Source organism: Emydura macquarii, unplaced genomic scaffold (assembly GCF_026122565.2).
Source record: "Emydura macquarii macquarii isolate MOO-44397 ecotype Brisbane River unplaced genomic scaffold, CSIRO-AGI_Emac_v2 contig_1353, whole genome shotgun sequence".
In the NCBI taxonomy this organism is placed as follows: Eukaryota; Metazoa; Chordata; order Testudines; family Chelidae; genus Emydura; species Emydura macquarii.
In genome coordinates, this window is record NW_027131490.1 from 831,754 (window position 1) to 849,930 (window position 18,177).

At 38.9% G+C, this 18,177-nt stretch overlaps 1 protein-coding gene across 1 annotated transcript in view; it reads right to left on the reverse strand.

Annotated features, from left to right (window-relative positions):
• Positions 1-18,177, reverse strand: part of ARAP2 (ArfGAP with RhoGAP domain, ankyrin repeat and PH domain 2) — a 171,931-nt gene that overhangs the window by 27,892 nt on the left and 125,862 nt on the right. Inside the window, exons 26-27 of the mRNA XM_067551531.1 lie at positions 17,546-17,663; positions 7,897-8,025 (exon numbers count right to left, since the gene is read on the reverse strand). Of these exons, the coding sequence (XP_067407632.1) occupies positions 7,897-8,025; positions 17,546-17,663 (247 nt within the window). The remainder of the gene's footprint in view (positions 1-7,896; positions 8,026-17,545; positions 17,664-18,177) is intronic.

An 18,177-nucleotide genomic window follows, 5' to 3' on the forward strand; every position in this document is an offset into this window, starting at 1 on the left:
CTGGGACACTGCAGGAGTTTATCTTTAAAGTAATTAAGGAACAAAATTCAGTACTTTTCATTCAGACCTGCACAGCATTCCCTTTAAAAGTTACTGCCACAAGTCTCACTGAAAGGACGCAGAATCCAGCAGCGTTAACTTCACTACTAGGTGACCAGTAGTTAAAGCAGATTGCCAAGAAGGAAGGGGAGCAGTCAGGGAGAGGATGGATAACAATGTTTCCTCCCTCCCTGCTTCACACTTTAACCCTTGTGAGGGAGTCAATTCCATTATCCTCAGATACCACCACTCTATAAATTGAGTCAAGTTTTTGCAGTTATTTTTCCTCTGTTTAACTTACACATTTCTTAAATGGCTTTAGTTATTTAAAAACCCTTTGACTGATTTTGTTTACGACCTCTGGAACTATATGGTCAATTTGTTTTGCATATTTTCAATGGAAAAAACAATTGGAGTATAACAGGAGCATGTCGTCTATACACTTTTACATTATTGGCTTGTTTTCAATACGATTTTGATTTGTGTTTTGCAAAGGTTTGGTACACAAATTGCAACTTATCAAGAAGTGACACAGAATAACATATCTGTAATATAACGGGAAAGGAAAAAATTTGAAATAAATCTTTAAAAAAAGTCTTAGGCAAGTCATACATTTTATTCATACATGAAAGTTAATCAGGAATACAGCAAAGAGAACTAATTCATATGTAAGCATTGTTTAGTTACAAATATTGTGATACTTAAAATGAACAATGCTTCACAGCAAATTACGCAGTTAATTATATTTAGGAACTAGTGATTCTTACAGTATATCATGATCAGAACTATCATATTCTTCTATATGCATGCATTCTTTTGTACAAGTAATCAATATATCAGCATATGACAAAATGTAAAAATTAGGTATTACAACTGATAAATCAGAATTAGGAATCTACATGTAATAATGAAGGAGACAGTACAGTTTCTAATAATAAAGAGAAATTACTGTACCTTTACGTTTCTTCAACATTCCCCAGTAATCCCAAAATTACTATAATTACCTAATTTGGCAATATTTTCAGAACTCAGTCACATGACAAAGAAATGTCTATCTTTTATCAATATTTCAAAAAGAATTTCAGACTGTATATTCTTCTCTCATACTCACCACTTACAAGACTATACACTATACTATACTTTAAAATGAGTCAAGTTTGGCATCCGATACATTAAAACATACTCAGACTTGTACTGTTGGTAAAACAGAAGGCAACAGGTACTTTGAAAATGTTGGACTGTTATGTAGAGAAAAAATTACTATTTGAATATATAACCATCAGTGATGTTATACGTATGGGGGAATGTGATGGGGATTACAGAACAATGGAATTCCTCATTTTGCCTTGTCTGTATATGTTGCCGCAGTGCTTGTAACTATACAATTTTCAATATCTGTTCTCTTTATGTTCTCTGCCCTCTTTTTAAGGGTCCTTTAAAAATGTATACCATGTATTAATAAACGAGGAAAATGTTTATCTTAAGAAAAACCTTCAAACTAATAAATATTACCTCTCTAATTTATTTATATAACACACACATACAGATCTGTAATCAGGTCCACATGGAATGGACCTCAGGCTTAAGCGAATCTACATCAACTTCCTTGGGGCTCAATGTGAGTACAAGGGTTCACCTGTTCAGATGTGATTCAGGATATACAGTGATTGTAGAGAGGGCAGAGAGAGAGAGGGTCTTGAAAATGTTCTTAAATTTACTGAGTCTCAGTAGGACTTTTTAGGCGTAGAGGGACTTCAGCCCAATGTGACCCTGTATTTCCAAGCTGCACTGAGGTAAATTGTCAAAGTTATTTCTGAAAAAAGAATAGGAATTGAATTCCTCCTCCTCCGAGTCCAATTATTACAAATATTAATAAAAATAATGAGAATGAAATCTACACCCTCCTGACTCCCAACCCAAACTGAAGTTAAATAAGACAACAACAGTATTTACTGAATAAAGTGGAACTAAGAGAGTGTTAAAAGCCAAACACCTTCAATCCAAATGAAACCAACTACATTTTCACAGTTATTTCATAGAAAAGAATATAAAGTAAAGAAAACCTAATCCCCATGCCCATCAACTAAAAACACAAAAAACCAAAATCAAACAAAAGTCCCTACGATTTCATTACAATTTCAGAAATAAACAGGAATTCAGTCCTCACTCCTCCAATCCAAATGGAATCAATTCATAACATTGGGAATCAAAAGTAACTTAAATCCTTAAAGCTAGCAGCTCAAATTAAGAGGAAAATCATTCTCATAATTATATTCACAATAAATAATCATAGAACTGGAAGGGACCTTGACAGTCCCCTGTACTCCAGGCAGAACTAAGTATTATCTAGAGAATGCCTGATAGGTGACTTGAGATTTTTTTAAAAATGAGAGTTCTGTAGCATTTTAAAGACTAACAAATTTAATTTCTGCAGGCATAAGCTTTCGTGGGCTGCCCACACACTGACTCTAATGACACCATCACTGGTCCTAACCACATCAGCCACACCATAAGGGGCTCATTCACCTGCATATCTACTAATGTAATATATGGCATCATGTGCCAGCAATGCCCCTCTGCCATGTACATTGACCATACCGGACCGTCACTACACAAAAGAATAAATGGACACAAATCAGACAAAAATAACATCATCCATAAACCAGTCGTAGAACACTTCAATCTCCCAGGACACACTGTCACTGATGTGAAAGTTGCCATACTCCTATCAAAAAAACTTCAAAAACAGACTTCAAAGAGAAACTGCTGATCTTGAAATCATCTGCAAACTTGACACAATTAAACTGGGTCTGAATCGGGACTTGGAATCGTTATCTCATTACAAGAAGTAATTGCCACTGATCACACATTCTCACCTCCTAATCAATGGTTGTGAATAGGCCTCAACTACCCTAACTGAATAGACTTTGCTTTTATCCACCTTCCCCATTGTTGTTACTTCCCTTGGATATGTGTATATATATATATATATGCCTCTTATGTGATTTCTATTCCTTATATCTGACAAAGTGGGTTACATCCCACGAAAGCTTATGCCTGCAGAAATTAAATTTGTTAGTCTTTAAAGTGCTACGGAACTCTTGTTGTTTTTGCTGTATACAGACTAACACGGCTACCCCTCCCTAGGCAATTTATTCCAGTGCTTAACTACCCACACAGTTACGAAGTTTTTTTCTAATGTCCAACCTAAACCGCTCTTGCTGCAATTTAAGCCCATTGCTTCTTGTCCTATCCTCAGAGGTTAAGAAGAACACTTTTTCCTCTCTCCTCCTTGTAACAACCTTTTATATACTTGAAAACTGTTATGTTCCCCCTCAGTCTTCCAAACCCATTTTTTTTTCAATCTTCCCTCTTAAGTTATGCTTTCTAAACCTTTAATCATTTTTAATCACTCTTCTCTGGATTTTCTCCAATTTATCCACATCTTTCCTGAAATGTGGCATGCAGACCTGGACACATTACTCTAGCTGAGACCTAATCAGCACAGAGTAGAGTGCAAGTTTATTTCTTCTGTCTTGCTTAGAACACTCTGCTAATACACTCAGAATGATGTTTGTTTTTGTTTTGCAACAAAAACAAACAGTGTTTTGCTACACTGTTGACTCATATTTAGTTTGTGAGACACTATGACCCCCAGATTCCTTTCTGCAGTACTTTTTCCTATGCAATCATTTCCCATTTTGTATGTGTGCAATTGATTGTTCCTTCCAAAGTGGAGTACTTTGCATTTGTCCTTATTGAATTTCATCCTATTTACTTCAGACCATTTCTCCAGATCATTCTGACTTTTAATCCTATCCTCCATTTGCAACCCAGGTTGGTATCAACCACAAACTTTATAAGTGTACTCTCTAAGCCATTTTATAAATCACTGATGAAAATGTTAAACAGAACTGGAACCCACTCAATACACTCTTCCAACTTGACTGTGAACTATTGACAAATACTTTCTGGGAACGGTTTTCCAACTAGTTATAGTTTGCTTCTGAGAAGGTCATGCGAGACAGTATCAAAAGCCTTATTAAAGTCAAGATATACTACAACTACCGCTTCCATCCTATCCATCAGGCTTGTTATCCTGTCAAAGAAACTATCAGGTTCATTTGACATGATTTGTTCTTGACAAATCCATGCTGACTGTTACTTATCAACTTATTATCTTCTAGATGTTTGCAAATTGATTGTTTAATTATTTGATCCATTATCTTTCTGGGCACGGAAGTTAAGCTGACAGGTATAATTCCCCAGGTTGTCCTTATTTCCCTTCTTATAGATTGGCAATATATTTGCCCTTTTCTAGTCCCCTGGAATCTCTCCCATCTTCCATGACTTTTCAAAGATAAATTGCTAATGGCTCAGATATCTCCTCAGTCAGCTCCTTGAGTGTTCTAGGATGTATTTCATCAGGCCCTGGTGACTTGAAGACATCTATCTTGTCTAAGTAATTTTTAACTTGTTCTTTCCCTATTTCAGCCTTGTGTTCTATCTCATTTTCACTGGAATTCACTATGTTAGATGTCCAATCGCTACTAACCTTTTTGGTGAAAACTGAAACAAAAGAGTCATTTAGCACTTCTACGATTTCCACATTTTCTGTTAATGTTTTTCCCTCTCATTGAGTAATGGATCTACCCTGTCCTGGGTCTTCCTCTAACTTTAATGTTAAAGAGAAGGCTTCAATTTTATTAACTGTAAGCAGAGAGGGAAGAAGGGAGAGAGAAAAAAGAAAACTTATGCCCAGTGAAAATACCAGACATTTATTTGGGCCCTGCCCAATGCTAAATGGTCTCATGCCAAATAACCAATATTTAGGGTTGCCCTCCCTTCAGCATAACACCTAGGTCTTAATCCATGACCATATATAAGAGTACACATGTATGGTACCTTAGTCTGCAAAGATTTAAGGTCCCTCCTTCCTCCTCCAAGCTAACAGAGTCCTGCCAGTTATCTCCTCCTTTCCTGCTCAAGAACAAATCTCCCTGCGCATTCTAAGTAGGAAGGCCTCAGAGAAGCCAAACCAGTCCCTCCCTTCTGTATTCCTCTCAAGATTCCACGGGATGGCTCTCTCTTGCTGGTCTAATCAAATATTTGTCCCTTCCCTGTAGAGGGACATTGGGAGATGAAATCAGAACCATTAGCAAAAGAACAGTCCCTGAGGTCCTAAAATTTGTTTTTGTAGTTTAGCAATGTGTATATATGAATTTACACGTAAGATTAGAAACAGAAATATTATATATTCTCTCTACTGCTTTTATTGCTAATGTTTCTGATAAAAATTAAGAATTAAAATTACATTTATTAAAACTCTTGCAAAATGAAACTTCTCTAAAACTGTATTTATTTTTAACATTCTAGTTCGTAATTTCTTTACTTTTATTAAAATAATACTTAGTTACAGTTGATTTTGCTTGCATCATTAACTCTACTTCATTAAGACAAGACAAGGAAAAAGAAAAAAAAATATTCCTTAGCGTTTTTCAGTTTTTAAGATGAAAAGCAAAAAGTAAGCATTTCTGAAATGATGCCAGATGTGCTGGTAACAAATTGACGTTATATCACATTTGATTTACTTTCATTATTTACTTTTTAGATCCCTATGTTAAGGTGTATCAGACGTAATGAATGGAACAATAATACTGGAGTTGGTAGTCATCGTGATTGATTTGGAAGACATTTGCTCAGACAGAGACAAAGTAAACAGAATATCTAACTACCCCAAATCTATCACTAAGTACACCCACATAAGTAGTATTTACAAGCTGGTTGCTGCAAGACACAATTAAGGAGAGGAAAAAATAACTCAGGGCTTCATGTATTCACCATGGAAAAGCTTCTTAAAATGGCAATCCTAAATTCAAGGACAGTAATCCAAGAGATTATTTAGCTGTGATAATATTGCCCTGATCAAGACTACAATAAGCAACTCTGAAGAAATATTCTGAATACAAATCAAGCAAGAGCACTCACCAAATCTGACTTCTTAAATACATTTTTTTTTTTTTTTACTTTAACATCTAAACTATTTTGCACATCTCCAATTAATTTGTAAGGTGCTTGTTTGTAAGCATCCAAATTCAGTATAATTAAATCAATACGCAGCATTAAAATGAAATGAAGATCCGAACCAATGAGCATAAGTATGTAGCCCACAAAAGCCAATATATCTGGTCCAAGGTCAAACTGCATAGCTCTAAGGCAAATTACCTTATCAGACAATGGAGATCCATTCCAATTGAATATATAGACACAGAATGAAGACAGTGATTAGGAGTAGCACACAACAAAACTAAGGGAACAGAGAGAGGTCAAAATAAAGAAAAAATAAGAATAGTTTTTCAGAAGTAAGTGTGAATTGCTGACCTCTAGGTTAAGTTACTGAGAATTTCCTATATTTGGCAATGAACCCTCTGACACTGGAGAAACTCCATTTGATAAAGGACACAGTGGTTCACCTAATGACCAACAAAAGATGATGAAAGCACCTTCTTCTCATGTTCCATTCACTTCACTGGCTACGCATGAAATACCAAGTGGGGATAAAAGGTCTTTGTCTTGATATTCTAAGCTCTCAGAATGCTGGGCCCCGCTAACCTCTTCCTCTCTATCCACCAGCTATTATATAAATTACTACTACCATGGATGGTAGAACTAAAAAAAAAGAAACTAATGGACAATGTGTTTTTAATGGTGGACCTTCCTTCCAAAGAGAACCAAAGATGACAAGAAAAGGTTATGACCTTCAGGACAACATGCTTAATGCATTTCTGGCAAAACTTTCCCATAATGAAATTGAGAGAGAGAGAGAGAGACAGACACACACACACACAGAGGGAAGAAAAGTTAACATCTTTGTGTATCTGGAAGTGATGTAGAGAAAAAAATGAATATATATATGGATATGTTGATAGATGGATTTGGTAAAATATTAAAACTATCAGAAAAAAGCTGCACTAGGTTTGATTGCCGCAAACTCCACTATCATACAACTTTAATCCATAATGCACTGGTTTTCATTCTTTTTTTATTATAAATCACCCAACATAGAGATTCACCTCATAAATCAACCTTCCAATCCCTCACTTTCCCTGAAACAAATATAGTGAAAAATTAACTTAACACATGAGATGGCTGCGGCTGCAACTGCTAGATCACATCTTCCCATTTTATATCTGAACTGTCTATGCTTAATCCCTAGGCGTCATACCTAATTTTCTCTTCCTATCTGCAACTCCCACTGCCCTAATCTCTTTTGAAGTGTGGTTCTGTTGTCCTATGTTTGTTCTAGTGCTCCAGTTTGATGTTGTCAGGATACACAGTCAATGATTTTACACGAAAAGAACAGGGGGAGTTGGTCCAGATGACCTCCTGAAGTCCCTTCCAACCCTAATCTTTTATGATTCTATTACCCAAGGTAGAGAGGCTTTATTTCATTTTCATTGGTCAAAAATATCAAAAAAATCTGGACAGACCTTGACTGGGCTACAACTATCAACAAACAGCACATGGGCTAATTAGAAGTGCTCTGCTGGCCAACAGCGGTATGCTGACCACAGTTTGCGAACTGTTGCCATAAAGTTTAATATCAGTCTATTGGATCTTTTCATACCCAAACAGTGGATTTTATAGCTTGGGGAAAACAAGAATACCATAAACCCACTTGTTTAATGAAATTCAGTGGAACCTTTGGTTTTTATAATGTGTAGTACCTTAGAGTTTCTCAGATATTCCAATGGTACTTTAGATGCACAGAACTATCACTGAAAGAGTTAGTGAGTTTATGCCATATTGGTACTTTCACATAAAATTTCTTATTTTTCCAAAAATAATCGTACGTACCACAATAGAGGTTTATTGTGTCTGCTGTCAGAAACCTCTTTATTACAAGATATGCAGAGCCGGGCTCAGGTAATGAACTCCAATGAAGAACTTGTTCCAACACATTCTCTGTGTAGTGTAGAGGGCGCTCTGAAAAAGATCAGAAGTGTGAAAAAACAACAGACATGAAGGAACAAAATCAAAACCACAGGTCCTAGTAAGTTACATAAGCGTAGGCATTAATGTGGATCTCTTTAAAACGTGGCACTGTACCTCTTCTGCAGTTCAAATGAATGCTACAATTAGGCATTTGACTGCTGATCCTCTGCCCCAACACTTTTGCTGTTATGCTCCAAATAAGTTTCAATTTCAAGCAATGCATACCCAGTTGACTCAACAGCAAAGTGTTTAAAATAACTCATATTTTACTCTTTCTTCTGAAAGGACATACAAATATGTAACCGTACTGCACACTATCTAATGCAAAAGTTAGATTTTAGCCAAGTGTGTATTTAAATATAATTTAACATTTATATTATGGTAGCACCTAGGGTGCCAGCTAGTTGGACCCCACAGTGCAAGGCACTGCATAAACAGACAAGAAATTCCTTGCCCCAAAGAGTTTGCAATCTAAACTATAATCATAAAATTTCAGTTATGGCAAATAATTTCCTCTTTCCCATCATCAAAATCTGGAGTAATTTATTGGTATAAATTAAATTATCCATTAAAAAGGACACAAACAGATATTGGGCCAAATTCTTGGCCCCACTCTGTTCCCTTTGCATAATAGTTATGCAGAGTTAGCTTATCAAACCAGCTGAGTATTCGTATACTGTGTGGAAATCCACAGCCACTGGCACAGGGCATATAGCATGATAAAAGAGGTCATGTGCAGAGTGTAAATGCATTTCAGCAATCCCTGAAGGAAGAAACAGCCCTTTAGGGCCATCAAATGATTACAAAATAGAGCAACCATGAAACTGCTTTAAGTTATATACAAAGCCAATACAGGCCTGGCCGGCCCAAGGATCACAGAACTGCAAAGGTGAAAAAGCTAAATTGTACCAGCTCTCCATTAGGATACTAATTCAATGCAGCTTGGGCAAATAGTCCCCAATATCTCCATGTGCATTCACACATGGACACAGACACACCTCTGGCCAAAGTTAAATTGAATTTCATGGGGACTAATAAACCACTTCCTTCACCCTAGGGCTGCCCCTTGCGAAATATCAAACAACTGATGCAACCAACAGAGGCGTGAGACCTCAGTAGCATACAACGAAGTCACAGGAATCCTTTATAATAAAAAAATGTTAGACATCCTAACTACAGGGATTCATAGTTTCTGGGTTTTTTTAATGGGCTGTTTATTGCATTATTTCAGTATACAGGAACTTGAACGTTTGAGTGACTAATCAAATACACTCATTTGCAAATGTCATTTTGAATTTAAAAAAACCCTATCAATTTGAGTAATCCCTTCAAAAATATTTAACTAAGAATACAATTTCATTAAACTTTCAACTGTTATATATTTACTATGGTAATTCCCAGAGGCTCCCACCCCCAATCAGGCCTGGCACCCAATTGTTATAGATGCTGTACAAATGCAGGCGTAGTTAAGGACCCAGCCCAGAAAAGCTTACCAATGGGGCTTGTTGCAGGGCTAAAGCCTAAGAACACCCCCTCTTCTCTTAGCAGGAGATGCATTTATTAGATTCAACTGTCAGCATTTCCTTCTCAGAGCACTGATCAGAGGGCATGCCTTCTGGCACCACTGCCATCCTTCCCCTGCTGAGAATGCAAATGGGAATTGTAAGTGGGGGCAAGGGCTTGTACAGAGGAGAGTGGAGCACATTTACCAGATCCCTGACCTATCTACTGGCCAGGTGGTGTGTGGGAGCTGATGGGCTCCAGCAAACCCTCCTCTCCCATGTGTTTAAGCATTCTTAGGCATGCAGGAGCCATTTCTTGCTGCTGAAAGTTGCCTCACCCACTCACCCTGTAGGTTTCCAGTCTTTCTCTGGGCCTAATCAGATTATTTTTTGGTGTCAGGAAAGAATTTTTCCCTCTGACAAGATTGACAAGGTGTTTGGTGGGTTATTTCACCTTCCTAAAAAAAGGCTGTAGGCCTGGTAGGTGGAGATGATGAAGAGAAGGGAGAGCAAACCACTTCCAAAAAAGGAAGAGGTAATAAAAGTTAGTGTCACTGTCACTTGGAGTCAGTGTCCAGTGTGCATAAGAGACTTAAAGGGACCATGGGACCCAGAAGGAAACTGTAGAGCCTGTTAAGCCCTCCCCTCACCCCAGAGACTAAGTCTTCGCAGTCTAAGCACCCTTTCATCTGTGTCTTCATTCCTCTTGTGCGAAGGTGCTGGAATTAAAAAATTGGCTGAATCATGAATTCGGTAGGGAATTTAACTAAGGAGGCAAGCGTCATTCTTTGGTTGTATGTTATTTTAACCCTGTACTGAATCTAATTAAATATCTGGTAGTTTTTGGGAAGGAGGAAGGTCAGTCTGCTTTTAATATTAAAAGTAATAAAGCTAAGGCCTACTGTTTTAAATCCTTCATATGCCCCCAGCTTGGATAGGTTTCCATGATCCTGAGTGTATAATCAATATAGGCAACATTTTCAGAACATGCCAAGGTGACTTAGGAGCTGTTTTGAAACTATTGTAATATATTGATAAGTTTTGAGAATGAAAGACACTTTCATAGACATTTGTTCATTTCCTCTAACATTGCTTACATTTAATATTAATCTGAATTTATAATGCAATCCTACTTTATATAAACTAATTACCACAAATTTTCTGTTTGCATTGTCATGAGAATTTAAGCAAATAAATATAATTCGACTCAATGGAATGCAGGGTCAGTAATGCTCGAGGCTGAGCTGGGCTGGGATAGAGCAAGGAGGGACACCCCTTAAATGACGTGTTCAGAAGACATTAAGGCCAAAATTTTGAAGAGCTCAGTGCTCACTGCAGAAACGAGATTTTCAAAGATGTGATCAGCTCCCCTTAAGGCACCAAACTAAGTGGTCAGATTGTCAGAAGAATTTGTTGGGCGCACATTGGGCATGGGACTCTTTTGAAAGTCAGGTGCTCAGCAGCACGCAGCTGGGGCCAGAAAGTTTGGCCCTATGTCTCTAAAAGGCCTCTGCCATCTAGACAGCAAGGAAGAAGCAAAAAAAGAACAGGAGGGTTTCATGCCAGCACAGGCAGCCAGACATGCATATAGCAGTAACCCCTTTGGGTTTGGCCAGTACTGTAAACTTCACTAGCAGAACCTCTTTTCTTGCCCAGGGGCACTGGGAGGGAGATTATAATGGCACCTCCTTTATTGACTAGCACACTGTGCAGCGGGAGGCATAATTTAGGCACAAGAAATGGCTGACATAGGCATATTAATCCAGTTATATATTTTTTTTGTAATTGTTCAGAAACGATGATTATGGGGGCAGATTAGCAATAGTCTTCTATGGTCAGTAATTCAACACCCACTTCATAACTGTGCCTTACAGGAACTTTTATTGAAGTTGCCCTATCTTCCTTGTTAAAGAGCAAGAGACTTAAAAGAAGGGTGATCCTTTAAGTGTAATAACATTAAACCAACTCATTGCCTTTATAAAGAGTTAAAATCCACCCTAAAGAAAAACTTAAAAAGGCAGGAAGAACCTGGAACATCATCACATTTTCCTAGAATATAAATGCTCCCAAAGTAAACACCTACTCCTTTATTTATAGCTACATTTAAGACCATCTGTCATAATCGATTATATGGTGCATAAATCATCATATTAAAATGCATTAGATATTTTACTGGCAACATACCTCATTTACAAGCTATCCATCTCACAAAAGTTACTAAAAATAACAGATCCTATTTGATAATAGTATATGGTACTAAAAGTTCTCTGCAAAAGGCGAGTTAATTTTATCAATTATTTCAACTGTTCTATATGTAAATAACGTAGTTGATTTTTAATATTGTAAATTTCAGTATTTCTAACATCAAATGGTCAATGTATACTTCCAATTACCCTGTTACTAAGGTCATTATGCATTTGCTGGTAAATATCCAAAATGAGTTATTTTGGTTTGAAGCAGCAATAATGAGAAGGAAATTACATTTCAGATAATATAAGATGTTGATTTTCTTGACTTCTGTGGGTTCATTTCCAGAATGGTGCCCTTGAAATTGTTTGAAAATATACAAAAAGTGCAACTTCCCAGAGACTGCAAGGTAGATTATAATGAACTGAATCTCCTAATGCCCTGGACAATTGGCCAATAAACCAGTACAATGATACATGCTAAAAATAGTTTATCTTCTGTACTGGTATGTCCGAGAGAAGTTGTGGTCATTAGCATGATTAGAAGCAAAACAAATAAATCTTGTCATCATCTGGGTCTCCCAATCTTATCTGTGTCTTTAAGACTTAGCTCCTTGGGACAGGGACTGCACATCGACAGCATGTCAAAGGAATTTATTAAATAATCAAGACAACCTGAAGATGACAAAAATCTATTTTGTTGGCTCTTTATCTCCCCAGTTTGGGTTCAAGAGTAAAGCACATCTTAGCTGTAATATTACATATATTAGCCCAATTAACTCCTATCCAACTTCCATTATAGTCAATGGGAGTCTTTCCATTAATTTTAATGGAAATTGGGTTAGGTCTTATCTGGAGCTGTGACGTGAGCTCCTAAAACAAGGATTGATCCTGAGAGACGCTGAGTACCAATTTACTCCTATCTCAGGATTTGGCCACAGTTAAATTTGTGGCAGACTAGCTTTCATGAGTTTAAGGCCATAAAGGACCATTAGATATGACCTCCTGTATCTCAGAGGCCTTTACTTTTCACCTAGTACCCACTGTATTGAGCCCAATAACTTGTGTTTGGCTAAAGTTTATCTGTCAGAAAGGCATCCAGTCTTGATCTGAAGATAGTAAAAGAGAGAGAATACATCCATTGTTATTTTTTTTTAATAAATGCACCTAAGTTTAGTTTGGGTTTAGGGTTGAATTTTTATGCCTGCATCTATTCAGAATTAAGGTATTTAGGCATTAATTCTCTGTATCTCTTGGCACATAACCAAACAATTTTATGTTAGTTTGCATGGCCAACAAATTTGCCTCTTCTATAGACTGCAGTACTATTCTAGCACAGAAATTCATATAAAGTTGCCTTTGTTTTCAAGTCTCAATGGAAGTCTCAATTTAATTCTTTGGGCATCTTAATTTTCTTTAATCTGAAATTATGCTAAAGCCAAAAGAAATGCAACACTTCTCTATTGATTTTTTTTCCCTTTCCTCCTCTCTTCTGTACTATAAAGATTAGCTATTTTTATATTTACTATGCTAGGGGTAGTGTTTCTTACATGATAACTTCTCTCTATTTCTCTTTGTTTTCAGTTTCAACTTTGGAAGAGCAGCTTTTAAATTTAGCCAGAGACTCCACAGAAGCTCTGCTGAATGAGCGGCTCGCCTGGGTTTACAGCCTCATCCCTCACCTCCAACAACTCTACCCACTTCCTGTGTTGCACAGATCCCTTTTCCCCTCTGAGGAATACAGATTACAAGTTGCTTGTAGCAGTAGGCCCCTCAGGCAGACTTTCAGCCATTAGAAACATACAGGCTTCTGCTGACAGAACCCAGATACCGAATCAAGCCCTCTGTGTTTAATTCGTTCGCCTATTATTTATTGTTAGCTCCCTGACCTTTGGGTTTTCTGGGTTTTATTGGCTTCCCCCATACCCTAGCTGCTTACCTATCATACCGAGGGCTGTAGGGACTCCCACTAAACTTGGTTTTATACCTCCAACGTCATTAGTTCAGTCAACCTTTCAGGCCAACGCTATACTCATCATTACATCCACAATACTTCCACAACCTAGCACTTACCCACTTCTTTGCTTTTATCTTTTTCCACTATGTCCCCCCTCACCCCACCCTTCATATCCTCCTAAATCCTCATTTACTTGTAAAGCACTTAGTACCTGAAATGTACTATCTAAATAATAAATAATCAGTTTGTATTCATTATTTGCCATTACAGTCAGTCAAAATAAATAAACCAATAAAGTGCCAGAGTTTTGTGATCTCTCTGGCTGCATTACAGGTAAGAGATCTTTGATGCCATTACAATCTCTTTTGGAGCCAATCAGTGCTCATGCATTCTAACATGTTGAGGAGAATTTGGACACTTAATGCAAGTGAAAAGTGATGATTCAATCTCATTATGGCTGCTGGTACTGCAAGTATGGCAGCAATCGGGGTAATTCTTTAAGAGATTTTCAAAATTATATTGCAGATCAGGCACTTAAGGATTATCCATGGAAATATAGGGAATTTGGCAACCCCAGTTTTCACATCTTTTCCCCCTTTTCATTTATTGTTTTAAATAGATGCCATCCTTCTCTTATTATAAATTATAAAAGGTTTAAATTGAGAACAGAATTTTAATAACTCCTGTAATTTTAACCATGAGTTCCTGCATTCAAACTGCACTCCAAGTGTTGGATTAGTAGAAAAGATACAGTACTCATACCACGTTTTTTTATTTCCCTTTATAATTTATGAATTGTATTATGACCCTTTGGCCTTTGGTGTTGTCAGCTTTACAGTGATGTTTACAGCAGTGTTCCAAAACCTCATTATGTATCTTACATCCCAGTGCAATAAATGTAAAATGATACAACTTTTTGCCAGCCTTTATTTCTAGCTATTTAAAAGTAAATTGACTGAATGAAAAGAACTTAACAGTGAATTCTCTCTGAAGAATTGCATAGTTTTTTCATGCATCCTCTTCCAAAAAGTCTGTACTTCTTATGAACCAAATGCTGATCTTCCATTCTGAATACATTTGGCGTTTGAAACGTCGTTAATCTGAGTCTATTGTTATTTTTTCTGGAAGTAGGGGCCATTCGTTTACCAAGAAACAACAACATTTTTCTAACACATTTATTATGAGCATTCAAGTCAACTTATTAAATCAGTTTTTAATAACCCAAACTGGAGGAGAGGATCACTTCAAAATTCTGATGCCCAAAGAGGTGGAATGGACCTTCATTATACTTAGGGCCCTGTTTATTTGTTTTAGGTTTCTAGTACAAGTAAAAGGAAGTTTATTTACTTAAAACTGGAGGTTCTTGGAGATGTGTGGTCCCTGTTTGTATTGCATATGTGGATGCGCATGCGCCTGAATCTGGAAGTTTTCTTTAGCCGTGTCTATTGACCCACACTTGAGTCATGCATCCCCTCATGCTCGCACTACCCACTCTATGGCTCTCTTTGCAAGAAGAGCATCTGCTTCTTGCTGGAGAATACATTGATGGGAAAGGTCCCTGGGGGTGTCCAAGGCAGGGGAGGGGGGCTGGTATGAGGAAAAATAAAGACATTCTATGGTGGATGATCTCCAGTACCCCATGATCCATGCTGATCTTGCCCCAATTGTGGGCAAATAGGGCACAACGGCTCCCAGAGACAACATGGGGAGATACGGGTGGCAGCAGGGGAGGTTCACAGGTTTGAACCATTGCATCAAAACTGGGGCTTTGGTTGCTGGTGGGAGAGAGTAGAGGAGCTGGTCGTGGAGGAGATGGGTAAGCGTAGTCACTGGAAGCGGTGTTGGCATTGTGGGGCTTCCTGCTGGTGTTGATACTAGTCTGGGTAGGGCATGGGTGGACAAGTGGGTACGGAACTGCTGTCTCTGTTGTCTGCATTGTGGGGCTGGGATATCTATAGCTATGGACTGTAATGTGACACTGGAGTCCTTCAAAGAATGAAGGGTCTCATCCATTTTGTTGTAAGATACGTTGGCCTCATCAAAGGGGAGGGTCCTCAATTGTATTTTGAATCTCCCTGGGAAAGCCAGAAGACAGGAGCCACAAGTCCTGGTATGTGATGATTCTTGTTGCGAGGGAGTGAGAGAAGTGTTGGCCACATCAACAGCCACCTGGAGGCCCAATCTGGCAACCAGGTCCCTTTCATCCTCCAGCAACTGAACTGATACTGTTGGTCTGGTGGCAATTTGTCCCGGAACTCTGCTAACCATTCAGAGTGTGCTGGTCCTGAACCTTTTTCAGTATTATCCCCAGATCAACTGCCACATGCTGGAGCAGGTTCTGATACTTCCAGTGATCGTCCAGCAGAGACAGGGAGGGAGGAATGAGTGCCTCATCGATGAGGAGGAAGTGACCATAGGGACCAGCAAAGTCGGCAGTACTGGTTCAATGTCAGCCTCTTCCTCAGACTGATGATGCCAGTGGAGGAGCCTGAGTGGAGTAATAGGACGCTTGGGAAGGTGAGTAGTACTGGTGATAGATGTACTGGGGGCTCAATATGGCCAGTGGGAGGAGTCCCAGGGGTGCAGCAGGCCCCATGGGTACTGGTACCAGACTCTCGCTGCCAGGCCATACACCAATGGATAAGATGGCCAGAGACACGAGTCTGAGCTACAGTGAATCATTGGAAAGAACAAAGGCTCTGGCTCCGAAAACTCCTCCAACTCTGAAGACAGTTCTGGCAGCGGGGGGGACTGGTGGAACGGGTAGGCCACAGTGTGGTGCCAGTAGGGCCCTGTCAGACAAGAATAGGAGTGGTGCATCAGCCAGAGTGGGAACCTGACAGGCAGGCAGAGGTCCAGAGAGGGTGGATAGGGGAATATTCACAGCTCCTCTGTGGAAAGGAGGGACTCCGAGTGGCTGGGAGTCCTCGAAGTGCCCATTGAAATGTCAGAGGGTCCAGGTGGAGTATGCAGGACGGGCTTGGCCGAATAGTGCATAAGCAACAGAGGGATGGGTGGGGCATGCACCGGGGAACACTCCAGATGGGTGGGTACCAGGGCGACTGTTAGTACCATCGGATCCCATTTGCACTGATCTTTACCCTACAACTGGGGAAGCTTGGGCGCCAGTGTGGTCATGACATGGCTCAGTTCAGGGAGGAATACTGCACTTCATATCAGCCTGCTGTGGCGACCTGCTCTTGTGCTCGTGAGAGTGCTTGCTCTCATGTTTGGGCCTCTCTTTCACCGCTGGCACTGCCAGACCGGGGCATGCAAAGTTGTCGAAAGGCGAGAAGGATTCGCAAATAAAGCAACGAGCCATGATGTAAGCCTTGCTGAGGCAATAAAGACACCTCTGGTGCTCGTTGCCCACGGAGAATGAGTGTGGGCGGGAGACACAGTTTTTTAACACTAGAAAGTGGGGTCTAGTCCCAGGGATGAGAGGGAAAAAGAACCCTAAACAAGGATAAAACTCTCACTAGCTAATTCTACAAGTACTATCAACATCTACAACTCTACACGGATGGACAGAAGTGAATCTCTTAGCAAAAACTAAGAGCACGAGGGAAGAGAGGTTCCAACTCAGGCCATGCGGCAGTGAAAGGGAACTAGAGAGGCGTCGACCTGCATGACCTCTTATATCCTTGACTGTGAGCACGAGTGGATGCACAATGTACATGCAGGTCAACAGACACTGCTGAAGAAAACTTCCAGACTCAGGTGCATGGTGCACATGCACACTCATGAGTGGAACACATTTAGGGACCATTACTTGAAGAACTTTGGAGGTTAGCTTTCCAAAACAAACCATTAATAATGTGATAAGAAAAAACACAAATATTTTTGAAAAAATAAATGTCACTAACCTAGCTCTCCATTTTCAATCACTTCAAAAGCAGCCCAGGCCTCGTCCTTGTTGGGAATGATGTTTTTTATTCCTAATACATCATTAGTTAATTCTTCTGCCTCTGTCAAAGGCGATACCTGTGATATAGAGTGTAGCAGTTTAGAGTTTAATAAATAGTTTCCGAAGTACTTATGGCTTTTGACTTGTGCAGACAGTTTACACTCCTGTGATGCAAGAACTGTCCAACTTTTCCTTTTTAAGCACAATCACAGAAATGCCATATTTGTGAATTCAGTAATTATTTCTCAAACTGCTGGTCAGAACATTTTCATCAACTTTGTTACAGCAGACTGGAAGTTATCTAGCTAAAAACTGTAACTCCAACTCCCATAGCTCCCAAATTAAAGTACTACAGCTCAGTTCCACGTGAAACAGAGAGAGTATACTGTAATTGGAAAGGTGACAATTACTACTGAAACATTGTATTTTTAGTACAGTTCCCTCCCTGCCCCTCTCAGTAACACATATATTTTTGGTCTTTTCAAAAAAATAAAGAGCCAGGGTTTTTGATTAATATGTCCCATGCAGCATAAAATTATAATGAAATGGAATTAGACAACCCTAACAAAGTTAATAGGCACCTTTCTAAAA